Raw genomic sequence first — 20,133 nt, 5'->3', positions numbered from 1 at the left:
GGTTTTAAAAGGTAAAAGTCGAGGTGTAGTGAAGTACCTATATACGATACAATATTAATCATCCATACTCTTTTTTTCGCATTGGACACAGAGAACTATTCCCTCAACATGAATATTTCTGTCTTCGTAATTTTAGTGTACTAAATGTAACAATACCATACATGCAAATACAAACAAAGAAGGGGGAATTACTTTTCCAGACAACATGGAATTATGTGTACCATATACAATTCATTTATTTCGATAATATAACGAGTTTTGTTGAAAGTTTTCTTTACACATAAGAATCAGATATGTAAAAGAGTTCATCTTAATCTAATATTTTAGCAAATATTAGGATTAAGTTGAAGCATGCAAGTCATATAAAAGAAGGTATTCATCATAAATTATACATGTATACAACTATGAGAACTTTCCAAAAACTAAATGTATACCAGAAGAATACTAGTAATCCTGTAAAGCAATACACGTATATTGTAAAGACTACAAGAGAAATTAAGGAACAAAATAAATTCTTTAGAAAAAAACCCACATATGCGCTTTTACGTGGTGCATGGTTTGAAATCAACTGTATATGTGAAATATAAAAATTTACGTTGAAACAAAATCAAGTCAATCAAATTCAAAATAGAAGGAAGTATGCTAGCCATACATACAACTACAGAAACATGCCCTGTGGGGGGTTTCAATTGCATAATCATGTAAGCATGTTGCACCCGACAAAAAAATCTCCTTCCCTGTTCATAATTACCCGAAGTTAACATCCGTTACTTCGGGCAGACGACACTTACCATTGCAAACAATGACGTAATACGCGCAATCGCATTCGTCGTAACAGCTCCAGAAACTGGATATATAAGGCCGCGTAGACCAACACATCAACAATCTCCTCTCATCTCTTGAGTATTCCACTAGTCGGGGATTCGCTTCCAGTACACTTCAACCAGCACCATGAACAAGTCCGCCATCTTGATGATCTTGCCCTGCGTTATCGCCGTGGCCATCGTTGTTGTGGAAGGTCAGTTGATGACCTCCGGAGTCGGGTACTCTGGCTTGGGAGGATACGGGAGCTACGGTAGCTATGGAGCCGCCGGCGTCAGCAGACAGCAATACCAGCAGAGGTACCTCCAGGAGTTCCTCAAGGCTCGCCAACAGAGAAACCAGCTGAACGCTTTGGCCAAACAGTCCACCTTCGCCAACTTCGTCAACTACAGTAAGTCAAACTGAACTCACCTTAAAAACAATTTTTTGTTCGTACATGTAACTGCTTTCTATTCCGGAGAAATATCAAATCGTCTATCGTTTTACTTTCCTCTAACGTATCCGTTCTCCATTCCAGTTCCCCTGGTTCTTCTCCTGACCACCCTCACCAACAACACCGCTCTCCCCATGATTGGTTAGACGTACGTCTTGGTAACGTTCAAGGGAAATAACTATCTAGCAGGTGCGTGTTCTTTCAGCTACCACTGATTGCGATAATTAGTAACGGCTTTATTGAAAATTTTTTTTACAATGACATCTTACATCACCATCGTGTGTTCTGACTTGAATTTTTGAACTTAAGAATTTTTGTTCTCTTTGCAGGGATAGGAAGACCAGATCAGTGGGCACGTGATGTTTCTTTTTTGCCTGTTAACGAATAAAATATAACCTAAAACATAAACTACTGTCCTTGTTTTATTTGTCAAGAAATACGATTGTTGTGTGGGTTTGTAATGAAAAAGAGAAGAATTAATAGATAATCTGCACTAAATTTGAGGCTACGAAGCAATTAAGCAGTTGCCTTGTACTCATATACTCGTATCATTGTAATTACGAAGAACGAAAGTCCGTGAACATATACGATAAATCGTAGATAAATGTATATTTTTTTTCTACGACAATTGTAACGAAATCTCAGTGTATTACAAGGAAAATATAAAGAAGTAATAGCAAGATATTCAGAGTTTTGAAAGGCTTTAAGATAACAAAGTGGCGAAACAAGGTTGATAATTTATGATCACGCTTTTTTTACCCAGAGATATGGAATTATTTAAAACCACATTTCATGTGTGTTGTCAATGATCTTTATTTTTAAAAATAGACGCTCAATGCAATTTATTTGAAAAAGAGATTTAAAAACACTGTAAATTTGTCATTGCATTGGCTGTCAAATTCATAAAAATGTGGATTGTGAAAGCAAATTCATTAATCATGAAGTTAAAGTAAATGATACATAATCATTTTAAATTCTTTGAAGATTAAAATTTATATCTTTTGCACGGAATAATCATTATGATTAACGGCAATAAATCTAACAGAAGCCATTTATTAAAAGTCTTTATGTTGGATTATCTTGGGGACTCCAACACATGACCCGAACTCCTTCTAGTGGATGCGTGGTCCTCTTGTAAAAAACAAACCAACAAAAAAATATCAAAACATAGATTTGAGGATTAACGCATTTAGATGTACATTATAAACGACACATAGCAGTTTTAGTCTTGGCAAACAATTTATTTCAATGTCAAGTGGCATGATACTCGGAGGAATCTTAAAACGTAAGGTTTAGTTGTAAACTATCGGATTAGTTGACCATTACACGCCGACTGGTTATTTAAATATGCGTATTCCCAGCCAAACGTAAATGGTAACCAAGGCGATTACTGGTACATTGCGAGATAGTTCTATGCGGGTTTTGTTTTTTTATTCGCTTTGTTTTGCGTTTGCTTTATCGTAATATTTACCAAAAAATACCCCCCCCCCCCCCCCGGAAAAAAAATTATTACCTTCACATAATTGCGCGAGAATATATGTTGAACATCTATACTACTATATTAAAATAATAGACTCGAATTTTTTAGCTTTAATCAGGGACGTATATACTAACGTCAGTAACGTTAGTATATACGTCCCTGCTTTAATACCGAGAAATCGGAAGAGTACTGTCTTTTGTTTTATACATTTTAAACATTATTAGCACTAGAAGATTACCAATTTGTTTTTATTTTTTCTCAATCAAGCTTCGCTACTTAATAATCAACGAAAATTCCTTTAAAAAATCCGGAAATCATATGGATTTTTCGGATTTTACAATCTTGCGCATGCGCATTACATTCACGCTAAATCACGGGAGGCTCTTTAGTTTTTGTTTCCACAATTGCACATTTGCATGGATAAACTCAAAAACGATATTACAAATACGTGTAAATTTTCATTGCACATTTGTCATATATATATTCTGATTATTCTAACTAAGCAGAGTGTAATGAAATTAAAAGCATTATAATAATTGTAGGCTTAATGCTTATTATGTAAATAGGAACAATACGGTGTGTCGATGTATCTATTTCGTAAATCAGCCATTCTCCAGAAATGGTTCCAATTATGATATAATGTTGTCGCCAGCATTCATCACAAAATTATTATTTGCCGTTTAATATATTTGGCTGATACTTTTCTCGGGAGATATCTACAGTAAAAATTACAAATTTTGATACCAAACAACATGCATTTGAAGTGTCAAATAATGTCAAATTATTTCAATAAAAAATCGGTTTGTGTATTTTTCAGCATGTCGCACGTGAATATTTCAATTTTACTACAATACTAAATAGCATTACGGTGATGAAAGAGACAATTAAAACTCATTTTTTATTTCAGCATCACATAGCGTGTTTTGTCAGTAAACACCTGTTGATAACAATCTTTTCTTTCTTTTTTACCCCCGATTTATATATTGTCGCTGAAACAGTCCTGATTTCCGTAACACGTGTTTGACTTAAAAGTAAGCGATGATATTCAAAACAATATCTATTGATATTATAGTAATTGAATGTCATAGGCAAATTAAAAGAAAAATATATACAATTTACAATCGAAAATCTATGTGTTTTTTTAATCATCGATTATAAAATTGAAAATTGAGTTTGACGCATTTCAAAGCCTGACTTCCGTAACGCCATTTTCAACTAAATTCATGGCATTTGAAAAACTTATTCATGATGCCTTTGGAGAACACAGTGTTCCGAAGCTATCTATCATCATCTGTAGAAAAATAATATAATAGCATGGTACAGTGAGAGGAAAATTTACTAAAACCCCTGACCGGCATAACGTATGACATCCGTAACAGTATTTTCAATCAGTGATATATGGCTCGGTTTTCCATCGATAATAATTTGGATTGTTCAGCGAAACAGAACATGAGTTTAGAAAGTAAAGGAACCTTGATATTCTTAACTGAAGCAATTAATATTTTGATACAAAGTGCATTTTTGAGAAAAATATGATGTGAGTGTGCTAAACTATCGAAAAAATATGAATCATTATGTGTAGATTTATCTGTTTTAGTTTATTTTTATTTGCAAGAGATATATCAGTTGCAGATTAAAACCAATTCACCTAAGACAATTTATCATTTGACAATATTTTTTAAATATTTGCTGCAGCGTTACGGATATCAGGGGAAAAAACAGATTTGGCATCTGTTCATTCCAGTGCTTCTTATGTATATTTTCCACGACGGATAATCTATTCTTATGTTTTAAAATCAACAAAGTGGTCATTTTTCATGTAATATTAGCATAATATGCTATTTATAGTTTACTCTATTGAAATATAGTGCATCAAGCTTATTGTTTTCTACCACATGTGATTTGATAAAAAAAAATATCAGGTGACCAAAATATTTTTGGCTTTTTAAGGTTGTATTAATATGCATGCAGGTTTATATCGAAATGGTATTATTCCCGGATCAGAATATTTGATAAATACTCTGTTCATGATTTTTTTTTTCTAAACATGATTAGTTACGGATGTCAGTTTTTTTTAAGAACTAATACCCGAAATTTAAACTAGTAAGAGTTTATATATACTTGCGAAAAACAGACCTTATTTAGTTGACTTATTAGTAACAATACATATACATATGTATATATATGCATTAATACATTATATGCGTATATACATTAATGCAAAGCAGGCAAACATGGAGAAACATAAGTGAAAATCCGAAAAAGGTGAGATGTGGATTCAGTCAACCCATATTTTAATGGGGATAAGACCCCAGTTCCTCCAAATAAAAAAGGAAGTTTAGGAAAATATAACCAATAAATTTCATGACTATTTAAAACATCATAGGAGTAGATATTTGTGAAATTATAATCTCTGACATCCGTAACGAACCATCCAAGCTTTTTATCAAATATAAAAAGACAACTGATTTATATGTTTGATATTTTTACCGGTATATTTCATAACTGTGTTTGGTACATCCATCAGAGCGTGTAATTTTAACACAATTGGGTATTTCACTATTTTAGACAGATATTTCATGTCAACATTTTTAAATCTAAGTAATGTTGATTACATACTAATTACAGGAAAGAATTTTTTTTAAAAAGCGTGCTTATTAAGTTAAAAATGTATTTTCTACAATGAATAACCTGTATTTGATTTTTACTCTCTAATATTTGGTTGTAAAATGTATTGGAAAAAATATTCTCCATGAAAAAGGTCATTTGCTAACTTCCGTAACTTTGGGCCATTATCTTTAAAAATCCCTCTGACATCAATTTGAGATGTACAATTTCTCAACAACTCTATATTAATGTTCTGTTGTTTCAATATTTTAATTAAAATCATTGAACATATGAAATTGTTCCTAGTTTACATTTGAATTTGAATGAAAGATGATGCATTATTTTCTTTTTTATTGTTGAAAATAAAGATTTTCTTAAAATAAAGATATTTTTGAATATATGTCCCCCTTAAATTTAAATTCTTCATGATTCTGTCAAATATGTCATTCGTAATCAATATGATATCAAACAAAAAGGCTAGTGATGTTTACTGTTATTGTACAGGCCGAGGATTAGTTGCATTAGTTCACTTCTGACTTCCGTAACAGGGTTTTTAATATGGTATTCAAAATCAAATATTTCGTGAACGAAGAAATTTTGGTGAGTCAAATTTCATAATTATATCGGCGAATAGTTGTACTTCAATATTATTACAATTAAAACACGAATATCAAAAGTTCATTTTTCACTGAAAGCAATCCCATATTTGGAACCATTTCTGGAGAATGGCTGAAATGTCCGATATCATATACGATGTCAACCCGTGCACGCACGGGCCGAAGTCTAGTATTCCATGAATTTACAGCAAATACATAAAAGAATAAAATTATATATTAGTTGTAATTTAATAAAACTTTTATTTAAGGACTGTATAAAAATGCTTTTATTCAATTCAATTCACATGTTATGAAAATAAAGTTTTATACAGGTTTTTGCTTTAAGACCTGAACAATATTTTAGGAAGTAGATAAATTACACGATAATTGCGGACATAAATTGTTAAAAATAATCGAAAACTGGTTGAATGTTCTGAACTCCGACAATATAACATAAGTTGGCAATAATTTTTTTTTTAGTATAAATGGGATGTGATTGATTGCGGAAGTACATGTAGGTGCAGCTAAGTTACTAATCACTCGGTTTCCCCATTTCTTTGCTTTTTTTTTTTTTTTTAATATTTTTACCTTTTTTTACTTTTTAAAAATATTTTTCTCTCGATTTTACCGCTTCAACACATAATAAACAGTAAGTGTAAAATAAACAAACACATATTATATGTATTAAGTGAGTTTATTGTATGAATATGAGGATTACAGTCATATTGAAATAAAGGACAGTGATTTTGTTTTCGTATCAACTTTGTATTAAAACCTTTTTCACACGAGCTTGAACTTTGGGTAGTTGTGTCAAACAACAATGTTACGTAGGCCTGTCTTTTTCATTGCTGGCCACTCGGCCATGGCTCTTTGAAATCAACAAGATTTGTCTGGCTTTTGAGCTAAGACTACGCAATCTGTGTATATTTCGCTTGAAACCGCGTCATTTTTAACTTGTTCTGAGGCAATAAATAGATAGCTGTATCCAACCGAAAGTCCGAGGTCTTGTTAAAATGGTTCTTATACAGAATAGCAAAAGAAGGTGATCATAAGAACTGACAGTAAATACTAAATGTAATACAATCATTGTGTAATATGGAAACTACTCTAGTAAAGTCTGTCCCATCACTCTTTGTTGATTATTAATCAAAAAGACATACTTGTGAAAGAAATACAGTTGAAATCGATAAAAGGGAAAAAAAATCGGGATATCTCCCTTTAAAACATTTTTCATTTTTCACTCATAAAAGTTCAATGAAAAGGAAAAAGATTTCTAACGGAGATGGGAAATGTTTATAGAGATAATCTTGACATTTTTTATATAAGTGGATGAACCTAGTTTGAGTACAAAGGTAATTATGGTTATCGAGATATCAAGCAAAAAGTGGTGAAAGCAAAAACTGGGTTGGTTCTTATTTTGCATGATTATGTATGTCTTATATGGTACACCAGTTCAGCCGAACAAATGGATGAATGAAAATACGGTCATATTGATATCGAATGATATCAATGTGTGAGGAGTTTGTGTACATCAGAAAAGAAGCAAGTAAATTCAACGAGATTCATCTCCATTCCATGTTATCAACAAATTACTTAGCTGCAGGTCTGTAGCTCCCGGTCTGAAAAAATTCGGATGGACGACCTGGGATCTTCAGTGCTTCCCATGGTAAAAAACTGCAATTTACGGCGCACAAAAAATTGCGCTAGTTTTGGACTGATTAATCTCAATTCCGAACACATTCTGTACAAATATTTGATTCCAAAAACTTCCTCAGACAATTTACTACAGTTATCGTCACTTTACTTGCCTCTAATATTCTTTTAAACACCATCACCAGCCCCGTAAAGTGAAGTGGTGCAGATTGTTTACATGTAAAAATGGCGACTCTCGATCTCGACGTGAATTAATTAATATACTTTATTTTCCGAGGTCGGTTAGCATGTTTCAGAGAAAGTCTGAGGCAAGTAAAGTGACAATATCAGTAGTAAATTGTCTGAAGAATTTAATGGTTCTAAATGTTTTCACAGAATTTGTGTGAAAATAAGGTTAATCAGTCCAAAACTAGCGCATTTTTTGTGCGCCATAAATTGCAGTTTTTTACTGTGGGAGGCACTGTAGCTACCAGGTCGTCCATCCGAATTTTTTCAGACCGGGAGATACGGACCTGCAGCTACAAATTACTACAACTGGCGCCTTATGTCACAAAACACGTGTTACAACCAGGATCGAACACGCGCCCTAGGCAACAATATAGCGGACTTATTGATCATATTTTTGATAATAAGAATTAATAATTGCAATTCATGATTAAATTTATTGCCTTCTCTTAAACATGAGATAAATGAATATGCATGTACACTGAATCACAATAAATCATACACTACATACTACTTCAGTCATGCCATTCTTCTGCTTATAATAAAAAAGATTAAAAAAGAGAAATGCATATTTTTAAAATATCAACTATAAAACACTGCAAGTCCAATGTTTGACAAAATGCTACGATTGTTCATGACATTCATAAAATACAAAGCCAGCTATTCATTAACAACATTGTCCTATGATCAAATTTAAAATCTAGCATTAGAAAACCAACTCAAGTTATACAAAATCCTTTAACATTAATCGCTTTAATTGCAGAAAATGATTTCATAAACTGTCAGCTACAGAGTACACAAATCTTACCGTTCTAATTAACGATTCATTAATAAATGTACAATCTTTTCCCGAAATAGTTTGGCCATTTTCAGACGGACAGACGAAAGTTACGAGAAAAACACAGTATTACATATACTCCTTAGGAGTGTGTTTGAACCTGAGCAGTCCAGCATTTAAAAAATTCTGCAAAGGTGCCGCTTCCTGATCACACGAGGACGTAATTCATGCGAGAGTTGTGTAATCCCGACACGAGTCCCGTAATGGAGAGAGCTTTATAAGCAGGTGCTCGGAAGAACTCCTCACTTCGAGTCAAAGTCGCCAATCACAACCATCCAAAATGAACAAAATTGTCCTCTTTCTTGCTATCCCATGCGTCATTGCTATTGCTCTGAGCGCCATGGAGGTAGAAGGCTTCGTGTACGGGATGCAGACCCCAATGTTCGGAGCCCAGCAGCAGGCGTACAGAAGCCAACAGCTGCTTGCTATCGCCCAGAGAAACCGACTGAACAACCTTGCTCGTGTGTCCGAATTCAGCAAATTCGTAAACTACAGTAAGTGGTTTAGTCATGCAGTATTGTAAATTGACAGTTAATATAAGCAAAAAGAGATTCTAGTCATTGTTAACTGTGAGTTTTTAATACTATCAAAACGCATCAAGTTTCAATTTACTAAGATATTTCAAAATTAACCGTTTCTCTTCAATTCATAGAATCAATAATGAAATGCAGAATTTAACCGTTTACATCTAATCGCCAAAAATTGAACCAAATTCTGTTTACATGTACTATCAAGACTGACTTTTCTGTATGTAAGCGCCCGCTGTAATTAGTTTGCTTTTCTTTTTAGTCCCTCTCGTGCTGTTGTTGACCACCCTAACCAACACCTCATCCATCCCCATCATCGGATAAACACTCAATAGAAAGAGGAACCTTTGGTCTACCATCTGAAAGGTGAGGTGTTTACGTTAACATGAGATTACTTGGTGAAATACTCCACGACTTAGCTAACATAAGATTAGTTAGTGACACACTCCACGACAAAGCCTAACATAAGATTAGTTGGTGATTATACACCACGACTTAGCCTAACATAAGACTAGTTAGTGACATACACCACGACTTAGCCAAACATAAGATTAGAGAGCGACATACTCCACGACTTAGCCTCACATAAGATTAGTTAGTGACATACGCCACGACTTGACCTAACAAAAGATTAGTGAGCGATATACACCACGACTTAGCCTATCATAAGACTAGTTAGTGACATACACCACGACTTAGCCAAACATAAGATTAGTGAGCTATATACACCACGACTTAGCCTAACATAAGATAGTTAAATAGTGACATACTCCACGGCATAAGTTAGCCTAGGAGTAATTGTATCATTATTGGCAAACTGATGCAAGTAAAAATCAACCCGACATTTTAGAAATTCTACGTTTAGAGTATGTTAAATATTTTGAAAACTATGAAAGGCATAGGTTGTTGTTTCTATTTTAAAACGATACTAATCTCATTTAGAAGGAAGCCGTGTATAAAGATATAGCAAGGCATTCAAATTTCAAAGCTGAAATATATTGATTTTTCACTTTTACTAAATGTAGTTTAAAGCAAAACAAGTAATATCTGAAACTTTAATAAAGATCTGATGGTTAATTTGTGACCACCAAACCATCTTTTATATTCCTATATACACTATTTAATTTTTTAACATGTATTCTTTCAGGTGAAATGGATTTTTATCTGCGACCGACCAAAGAAATAACATCTTCACTCTGAGGACAAGGCAAAGAATGCCCTCTCTTGTTCATGATTAAAGAAATAAATTATAATAAATATGATCTTATGCTTTGCTGTTGAATTTAATTAATTAGAATAATAATTAATTAATTAATTCAAACACAAAAATTGTATGCAACAGGAACTATACATATGTATATATCTATCATATGAACAAAATGTTGGCCATTTTAATTGTATTTAAACTTAATTTTCATTAATTAATTAACTGTATTTAAATTGAATTTCAAAATATTGAAATAGTAATCATCAACCGTAACTGATAGCAGTTTTTGTATCGTGACAAATGTCTGCAACTCAATCTTTTAAGGCCGTTTCATAGACATTATAAATAGAGATTCAACTCCCAATATGATAAAAATATTGTTCGAAATCTAACGTTGAAACTGTCTGCATTTTCACAACTGTATTACTAGGATAAAGGAATTAATTTATCGGTAAACATACGACGTCACGAAGGGAATAAACCATATCAAAGAGATGTGTTCGTAAAAAAGTTCCTTCATTTGTACAGTGGATACTATGATTTTATTCAGATATTAAGACAGCGACATCTATTGTCAATGCAATGCCTGCGGTGTGGGGGACACAACCAATCTGTCATCGCGTCACAGTCCGCCTTGGAGTCACATCCTGTAGAACGTAAACAGTATTATTACCATGGCAACAACTCCCCTCATATAAAGACAGAAATCTCTTAAATATGTCAATAGCATACATACATTTATAATCTTCATGTATTGCATTAGCAAACTACAGAACTGATAAATAAAACGTTCGCACAGAATATATTTTTTTCATAACGTAGGCTCGTCATTCTGCAATTCATTGTGCACGTGCTATCCGTCTAATCTCACTTACGGCCCTCTCTGAGCTCACACGTGCACTGCCCGTTGGCGCACACAACGTGTGAAAACTCATCGCATTGTGTGCTGACGCAGCTACTGACTTCCGTGCACGTCTCTGACCAAACTAGGCCTTAAAGAAATACAAAAACAGGACACCTGTTATCTCGGAAAACTGGGTTTTCATATTCATTCACATATGTATTGCAATTGATAGTATTATGCATCTAAAAATCTATGCAAAGGACAGTTTTATCTTAATTTGGTATTTTTTAACAAATATTGATGATATGGTATATGTAATGAATTGAAAAACATTCAATAAACACAAAATAAAAACATATACATGTGTACAAGAAAGAAAAAATATTTAAATTTTTTAGGTTAGTTTGTTAGTTTAAAAATGTCTTGCCATATATGTTTTGAGTAAGAATACATACTGATCAAGCTACAAATGTACAGAACAAAAAGCTTCATTGAGAAGAGTTGGTGTCGATTCCTGCAAGTTGTGCCGAGAAATATTCCGAACAGCTTAGTATATCAGACCTAGATAATCACAAAAAGCGTGACTGATAAAATAAAATTTGGTCTGATAGTACAAGCAAAGTGCACACAGCATTCATATTAATGACCAACACTCTCTTCCTTTTGGTGTTGTGCCTGGAAGAATTACAAATACAGAACCTGTCTTTTATTTTGAGTTCACTGTCTATCATCTGTGTTTGTAAGATTTGAAGGTAAACAACTTTGCATGGAAACTTACGTTCTTTGTGATTACAATTAAATTTGGAAGCAATGGTTGTATTGAATACTAGTAATGTTTTTTAGCCAGATGCATTAAAGGGACTTGGACACGATTTGAGCTCAAAATTTAAAATTTTATTTTATCCAATTTTAATGACTAAAATAGTTAATTTGGGTACTTTTAATGCTTTGCTAAAATTTGAAAGTGAAATATTGAGGTATTGAGCAAGACACAGAGTTTGAAAATCTTTGTTTTGTAAACAAAGCTCGTGCTTTTTTTTTTTGGTTTACATACACATGTATGTTTTAATGGTATAAGTCTCAATCAAATAATGCTTTTTTCAGTTTATCATATTATCTATAAACACACTGAATCAGTTTACCTTGTTTGCCACGAGTCATTTGGTCAAAGAAATGGCAATTCCATACTTTACATTATTTGTTGACTCGAGCTTTGTTTACATAATAATGATTTCTTACCTCTGTATCTCTCTTATAACTCGACTTCCTACTTTCAAATTTTGGTCAATCATTCAAAATGAGCAAGTAAACCATTTTATAATGGTAAAATGGAAAAAAAACAGGAAAATTTTGTTTTAAAATCGTGTCCAAGTCCCTTTAATGCGGCTAGAATGTTTTAAAACTTATTGAAGAAGAATAGTTTAATATAAAACGAATGGAAAGTATTCAGCTTAGATATTATTTAAAGCTAAAATTGTGAATATTTTTTTTTCTCTACGGATGGTAAAAAGTCGCTGAAATAACTTATCTTCATCTAAATTGGAAAATATACTTCACTTTGTCTTTTATGATAAATTGAAATTTATATATATTGGATAAAAATCCGAGAACAATTTATTCTCAATGAACATGAACATGAAAGCATCATCACGATTTGTGGGCGTTCGTCCGTAATGCCGGATTAGCTACGGAAACGACCCGGCATCATTCGTGGCGTTATGTATTAACCCGTGGCTTTTCCGTCGGTTATCTTGTCGGTAATACTTGTAAGGCTGCGACAATTTTTGAACATGTTCAAATTTCCATTATAGATGAAACCACCGTAATACTTTCTTAGTAGAACTTACTAAACCGTTTTAGAATGTACAAGTCCGTTTTAACTCTGTATAAATCCGTAGTTATTCGTATGTATCAATTTGAATCCATTCTGTAGTTTACCGTACGAACGATCATTAAATTTTCCGGTGTCAACCGTAGAAAATATTGTGTAGTAGAACCGTGGAGTTGATCCGTGAATTTGTGACTGGGCGTTAAATACTGATTATAACAATCTTCGGTCCGTAAATCTACTTTTATTTATAACTCATATTTTTTTCTATACATTATAATGTTCATTTAAAGTTTGAACAACTTTTCATCCTTTACATCGCAGATTAAAATACGACAAATTTTAAAATTGTATATGCTATATATGTAGCTGTTGTCTCCTTATATACCTCCCCATCAATGTAGATGCAAATCAGACCCCCCCCCCTCCCCTACCGGTCGAAATATAGATCCTCTCTGAAATTCATATTATAACAAATCTAAAACACTCTTATCATATCTCCCTTTTATGATTCAACCTTACATAATACTATATAGTAAGCTATTTGCTTGATTTTTCCTAGACACATCTATTATTTGTGTTACTTGGTTCTTTCGGATATATACAACACTATTTTCATTTTGTTTTTACTTTGTACCTTTTGGAGGGGAGACAGTCCTTCATTTAAATAAATTTCAGTGTCATTTACTCGAAAATGCTTTGGGCTAAGTTTGGTTAAATTTGGTCAAAAGACTTTAAATAAAGCAAAAAGTTAATAGACAAACAGACACAGACGCCGGAAAAGCTAACTTTGAGTTTTTTTTCAGTTAAGGTGAGCTAAAAAGACAATAACAGGAATAGTTTTGACAATGATTTTTATACATCAAAGCGACAACGGCAGCGGTTATCAACACAGTGCCTAAACTCTTGGGGACAGAACCAGTTCGCCACCGATAGACAGTCCTCCAGGTAGTCACAATCTGTAAATTAACAGAAAATATTAAATATTTAGTTAATGAAGCTTGCATGAAGCTCAATGTGCGTGCATTAATTAAGAGGCGCATGCGTACTAAATCTCTCTTCCGAAAGAAGTATGAAGACCGTCAAATATGATCTCTACGAATCCAGATAGAGCTCATAATTTACAAATAGTTACAATGATATGATATGAATGATATGATTTTATAACTACATGTATATCCATCCAACTCACTGATTTGTAGCTCAAAACATTAAATCTATACACGCTATAATTTTCATCAATTTTGATTACTACTAACGGGAAAATGCATGTGTTTGATCACTTATAACAGTTACCTTCATGTTGTTAATTATAAATGCTCAATTCGATCACGCAACAAAAATATCAAATATTAAACAAAAAAAATATGTATTTTTCCTGCTAGGAAAGTAATGCCTCCTTATGATTCTTAATCTATCACGTGATATCGAAAGCTTAATTTTGTCTATCATACAAAAAATTTTGAAGGGTCAACATCTTCATAATTGTAAAAGTTTCACGGAGGAAAAGGTATAGTTTTTTCATCAGAAAAGCAAGGTTTTAGTTGGCGGAAAGGACTACTGGTTTATACGATATGGACCTAATATGACCCCCTAAAATGAACATCATCAGTTTACTGTAATTCTTTGCTTCCTTTGTACGGATATACATGTGAAGTTTTTTCATAATTTTCATTTTGATCCAAATGCCCACAATTTTGAAAAAGAGCATCAAAAAGGAGAAACATTTTCTCGCACTTTTCGCATTTTTGACGTAAAACAGCTTATTAACAATCAGTTATTCTTTCAGAAAACATTGAGCGATTGCTTGAACCAACAAAATATTTTCATCATAGATAAATCTATCCAAGACTTATAAGTGACAAAATATTTGTTCTTGTTCAAAGCGTCAACCTATGTTTTTCAATCAAAAAAAGAAAGATAAGAAAATGTCCATTTTTACAAAATAACGTCACTTCTGACGTCATATACTGCAAAGTATTAAATATTCTAAAAATATGCATCACACATTAATGTACCTGAAATACTTTTAAAAACTACAAATTATAAGGGCCAAATTAGACTGATATCAATTAATTAACGTCACTTCTGACGCCAAATACTGCCAAAGTATCAACTATTAAAAAATACATTACAAATTAATGTACCTTTTTACACTTTTAAAAATTGCGAATTATATGGGCCAAATTAGACTGATATCATATACCTAATGATTCTTTGTCATATATACGAGTACAAAAAAAGAAAATAAATGTATATTATATTTCCTTTCACCAATGACGTCGGCCTATGTATTTCCTCTAAGGGCTATTTTTAGTTCGTGTACAAAAAAGAAAATAAATGTAAATTGTATTTCCTTTCACCGATGACGTCGGCCTATGTATTTCCTCTAAGGGCTATTTTTAGTTCGTGTAAGTGTTATTCTTTTACAACATGCAAAAGAAAGAGTATCGTAAATGAAAAAAACATTTTACACCCATAATACACGTGTTAACTGTTAAGCATATTCAAAATCAGGACCGATATGTAATTAGGCAAACAATAACGGCCACCTGATCTCCTGCAGACATACGCAGTCAGGTCGGTTTCTCTCTTCCTTCATCATTATTCATGAAAAGGCATTACTTTCCTGGCAGCAAAAATAGGCAATTAAAAATCTATATCATTGTAACAGGATGAAATTCACAATTGTAATTTACATAAAAAAGATAACTGAATAAAGTAGATAAACACGTGTTTTCACTGTCATTCAAAATTGACGCAAATTATTGCGTGTATCGCTTTAAAACAAGTCTAAATCTTGTGAATCCAATATTTTCCTGCATATATGGACACTACAAACTGATGAAGTCCCATAAAACCCCTGATAATCACAGCTTAATCAAATATGCAAAGATGAATGACAGTCTACTCATAACGGAACCTAACTCTACACGTATGGCCTTTACAGCAACGAAGCGATAGGTTCCACACTTCTGTTGCTAAGTTAACCATAATGTTCCCGAGCCAATAACTACGAAATAAGTCCCGTTACTCCACAAAGTTCAATTTTTCTGTTTAGTTTTGTCGTTGTGAATTAGTACATAATGCATCATGTTATTTACAAATGACGAAGCTGAAATCTACTCACATCCATCCCTGAGCTGACAGGTACACTGTCCGTTCACACAAGCGACTTCGGACGCACTGTCACATTGTGTGGCCTGGCATCCATCGGCACTCGTGCACGTCTCGGATGCTGCGAGAGCTATATGAATAGAGCCAAATCACGTGAACAGCCATCATAAAACACAAGCCACACAGCAGATATATCACTAATGGCTTGAAACTGTGATGAATTTGAATTCACTTCCTAAATTTATTCATCACAAATAATAGTTTTACCCACTGAGCAACGAGCTCGTGTACTTTGCGCAGTTTTTGCCATGCCATTGAAATAAAACTTCAAATACTTATAAACGCCTAACTTAACCAATGAAGTTGTTATTAAAAAAATTCAAACAGCTTTACTGATAAATCATACTTAAATGTCAACATGAATCATTTATTCATAATTCGTTCTCAAAATGGTTACATTCAGAACTACGATCAAATAATAACGATGCATGTGACAAAAAAAACAAACTCAGAAAATACGTTACCGACAAAAGCTAAAACAAGAGCAAGGACAATTGAAACTCTCATGTTGTCTGTTTGATAATGATAGTGGCGTCCTGTGGGTCATTATATATACGGTATATACATTGTCCATGAACCGACGTAATTCTGACGAAATTACTATCTTATACTCATTTGTTTTAAAGTGTCGCATTGATACTATACTACAACAGCACTAATAACTATTAGCTTAATAGATTGTGTATTGAAATTATAATCTTTGCAAAATAGTTAAATTTGAAGCATATACTTTATGTACAATACGATATAAAAAGATGTTTAATTGGTTGATTGGTGATTATTTTAAACAGAGGTCACCACTGCATGCATAGTATTTATAGATTAGGTTCCGAAAACAATTCAAGGACAATGATAAAAGCAAAGTAATCCGAAAATAGGAACAAATCTATTTACAATAATGGATAAGATATTGTAATGTTTCTTTCAGTTGCTTAGTAGAGCAGCAATAAGCAAGCGTTAGTATATGCGAGTATTTATATGCCAGAAATACAAATACTATGAAGGAATTGTTGGGTAAACTGACATGTACTATTCTGCTGTAAAGGACAGTTTTCAGAGTTTTCCACTTCATTGTCAAACAAAAGTTATCATTAAAGATAAAATACTGTCACCAACCAGTAGGTGTGCCTGAGGTTTGTTAAAACAATACATTAAATTGGCGGAATGGATGATGATTTAAGGACACACGAGACGTTCCTCAATTTTATATAATTTTCCTTGATATTTTTGTCCTTATGTATTAACATTTAAACCTGTTAATTCCCAAAAATTCAGGGTACATTACCAGGCTCTTTTCGGAGCTAGAATATTTCGAATTTTCTTTAAAATAGCATGCAAAATACATTTGAATGCTTATGAATAAAGCCATTCAAGACATTTTGAATTGAACACTTTATATCTAAACAAAAAAGAATCATATAACATAAATATATAATTATAAAATTACTAAGTGGAAATCTTCACATTGTTGAGATAGGAAAAAATAGAAAAATGGAAGATATGTCGCGTCTGACCTTAACACGAGAGCCGAAGTTTTAGCACAGTCGTAGTGAAGTCCCATAGTATGGGGAAATCGTAAGGCACTAGGAACAGATGATTGCCCCTAAATTATGAACATTACGAGCTTTTTGTTACCAGGTTGTTACCAGGTTATTGCTCTGATTGTATTGATAGAATAACAATAGCATTGTTAAAGAATTTATCAATGCCTACGTTTTAATGCAAAATTCGCGGGGAGTTTCACCCCTTTTCACAAAGTCCTATATTTTTATTAAAACGTCTATTCATTGTGGTAACTGAACAGTGTTAAGTATGATTTAAGGTACTATAGCCGAGAAACCACAAAAATAAGCGAGGTCGGAGAGCAGAATCGTGCGGTGTATGTAACAATGATCGAGGGTGAGCAGGTGTCACGTATAGCCCGAGATATATAGAATTCTTGGCACAATTCAGCAACCTTTAGATAAAACACGAACGGTTTATATAACCAGCTCTTCAACAAATACGAAAAGACCTTAGCAAATTTACAAAAACATTCAAATTGAGTGATGGGACAAATACGGCATCAGTTTGTATAAAACAAAAAAAAATTATAGAAGTCACAGTCAATTTAACCCCTTAGCGCCGATCAACGTGGTCTTCTCTCATCAAAGCAGCGCACAGCTTAACAACTTAAACACATGAAATAAAGGCAGCATGAAAACAAAAATACACCACATGCATAAAACTATTTAAAAAATCCTAAATTACTTTAACAGAGAGAGAGAGAGAGAGAGAGAGAGAGAGAGAGAGAGAGAGAGAGAGAGTGAGAGAGAGAGAGAGAGAGAGAGAGAGAGAATCGGGTCATGCTATAAGTACATACGTTTTAAACACGATACATGCATTTCATATGAAGGACTGCTTTGTTCCTAATTAGTTCTGTTTAGTTTTTTTAAACCATAAATGGTTCTCATTTATTAATTCTCTTCATTGTTCTAATCTTAACGCAATATAAAACTACTCATATCAAGAAAATTTATAAAATACTCTTTTGAAACATATTTAAGTGTGTTGAGAGATTACTGTGACAAAATATGTCATCATTCTGTATTTTATTGTCTTAACCAGGTTAATGATTATGAAAGGTAAATAAATGTCACATTATTCTACGAGAACGCATGGGTTAGAAATGTAATTCGTGCGGACCAAAAGATAACGCGCGATGCCATATTTAAGGGTTCACATACGGTCTCCTCCACTATAGTTTATCTAAACAATATGAAGGCTGTCGCTGTTTTGCTCGTTTTCCTTATTGGTGAGTAGAATTAGGTAGTCTCGTACGGACAGAATACTCTAGATGTATTAAATCTAGCGTGCACGAAAGATGGCGGAATTTTGGATTTTCTATAGGTTAAAATAGATTTAATTTTTGAATTGACATATTTATACACATCCATGCGTAACGTTTGGCGATGAACTTGGTTTAGTAGAAGCTTCTCTCCGCCAAAAATAGTTAAGTAGAACGCACAGCCAAATGTATACATTTATAGTACCTTGGTTCCTTATTTTACGCGGGTACTTAATTCCGCGATTCAGCCGTTTTGTCATAGTTTCATGCAGTTTACATACATTTATGTCCGAAAAATAAAAGCGAGATTTTAAAATTTGCGATTTTACGCGGATATTAATTCCTCGAGTTTAATATCTCAGTCCTCAAGAGTGGTCTTATTTGCAAAAAAATAAAAGAGGTTTACATCACGAAACCAATCAATCAACAATTTAGCAAACCATTGATTATGATTACTTACCTATCATTATCTATCCGCCTTTGACTGAGTATACATTGTATTTGTTAACATCTTTTAATTCAAAAGGTATAGAATACTCTTCTTGGAATTTTGTCTTGACTTTAATATTTAAAATTGCTTACATCTTGTCACCATAAGGCTACGTCTACTCCGAGTCCTGCACAAACTCAGTCAGTGAGTGCCAGCACACATCATGTGACAGCTCATCAGAACTCCACTGTGTGGACGGGCTGTGTACCTGTACAACCCCAACCAACATGGGTAAGAGAGAGAGAGAGAGAGAGAGAGAGAGAGAGAGAGAGAGAGAGAGAGAGAGAGAGAGAGAGAGAGAGAGAGAGAGAGAGAGATTGAGAGAGAGAGATTGAGAGAGAGAGAGAGAGATTTTGAAAAACAACGAGAGAGAGAGAGAGAGAGAGAGAGAACAGTGTTTTAATAAATGTTGTAATTGAAATAACTAATAGATACAATTGTCTTTACTCTCCATTGCAGCCTGTAGGACCCAACAGGACTGCCTGAACATCGCTGATTGGGACTGCCCAGCCAACAGACGCCATTGCATCGACAATATCTGTAGATGTTCGAGATTCTAAATAAATGTTTCTAGCTGAA

The 20,133-nt window shown here is 33.4% G+C and overlaps 2 protein-coding genes, 1 long non-coding RNA gene and 1 other non-coding gene across 4 annotated transcripts; 3 read left to right on the top strand and 1 right to left on the bottom strand.

Annotated features, from left to right (window-relative positions):
* The first annotated feature begins 870 nt into the window (after window positions 1-870).
* LOC105347381 (uncharacterized) lies at window positions 871-1,663 on the top strand. The gene is made up of 3 exons (XM_011456453.4): window positions 871-1,213; window positions 1,340-1,444; window positions 1,585-1,663. The coding sequence occupies exons 1-2, from the start codon at window positions 952-954 to the stop codon at window positions 1,399-1,401; spliced, it is 324 nt and encodes a 107-aa protein (XP_011454755.1). The 5' UTR covers window positions 871-951; the 3' UTR covers window positions 1,402-1,444; window positions 1,585-1,663.
* A 7,163-nt stretch (window positions 1,664-8,826) lies between these two features.
* LOC105347382 (uncharacterized) lies at window positions 8,827-10,443 on the top strand. Its single transcript, XR_010714419.1, has 3 exons — window positions 8,827-9,148; window positions 9,444-9,547; window positions 10,329-10,443. It is a non-coding gene; the product is annotated as an uncharacterized lncRNA (long non-coding RNA).
* A 3,454-nt stretch (window positions 10,444-13,897) lies between these two features.
* Window positions 13,898-16,857, bottom strand: LOC105347384 (uncharacterized). Its single transcript, XR_010714418.1, has 3 exons — window positions 16,702-16,857; window positions 16,191-16,307; window positions 13,898-14,019 (listed from the first exon to the last, which is right to left on the bottom strand). It is a non-coding gene; the product is annotated as an uncharacterized protein (transcript).
* A 2,021-nt stretch (window positions 16,858-18,878) lies between these two features.
* LOC105347386 (serine protease inhibitor Cvsi-2) lies at window positions 18,879-20,133 on the top strand. Its single transcript, XM_011456455.4, has 3 exons — window positions 18,879-19,031; window positions 19,663-19,785; window positions 20,014-20,133. The coding sequence occupies exons 1-3, from the start codon at window positions 18,995-18,997 to the stop codon at window positions 20,112-20,114; spliced, it is 261 nt and encodes an 86-aa protein (XP_011454757.2). The 5' UTR covers window positions 18,879-18,994; the 3' UTR covers window positions 20,115-20,133.

This window comes from Magallana gigas, chromosome 5 (genome assembly GCF_963853765.1).
Source record: "Magallana gigas chromosome 5, xbMagGiga1.1, whole genome shotgun sequence".
Taxonomy (NCBI): domain Eukaryota; kingdom Metazoa; phylum Mollusca; class Bivalvia; order Ostreida; family Ostreidae; genus Magallana; species Magallana gigas.
This window is presented reverse-complemented; position numbering and strand designations above follow the sequence as displayed.

Coding starts and splice junctions, on each gene's coding strand:
- LOC105347381 (XM_011456453.4), top strand. CDS start 952: ATGAACAAGTCCGCCATCTTGATGATCTTGCCCTGCGTTATCGCCGTG. Junction 1,214..1,339: donor CGCCAACTTCGTCAACTACA/GTAAGTCAAACT, acceptor TCTCCATTCCAG/TTCCCCTGGTTCTTCTCCTG.
- LOC105347386 (XM_011456455.4), top strand. CDS start 18,995: ATGAAGGCTGTCGCTGTTTTGCTCGTTTTCCTTATTG. Junction 19,032..19,662: donor TTTGCTCGTTTTCCTTATTG/GTGAGTAGAATT, acceptor TGTCACCATAAG/GCTACGTCTACTCCGAGTCC. Junction 19,786..20,013: donor TACAACCCCAACCAACATGG/GTAAGAGAGAGA, acceptor TCTCCATTGCAG/CCTGTAGGACCCAACAGGAC.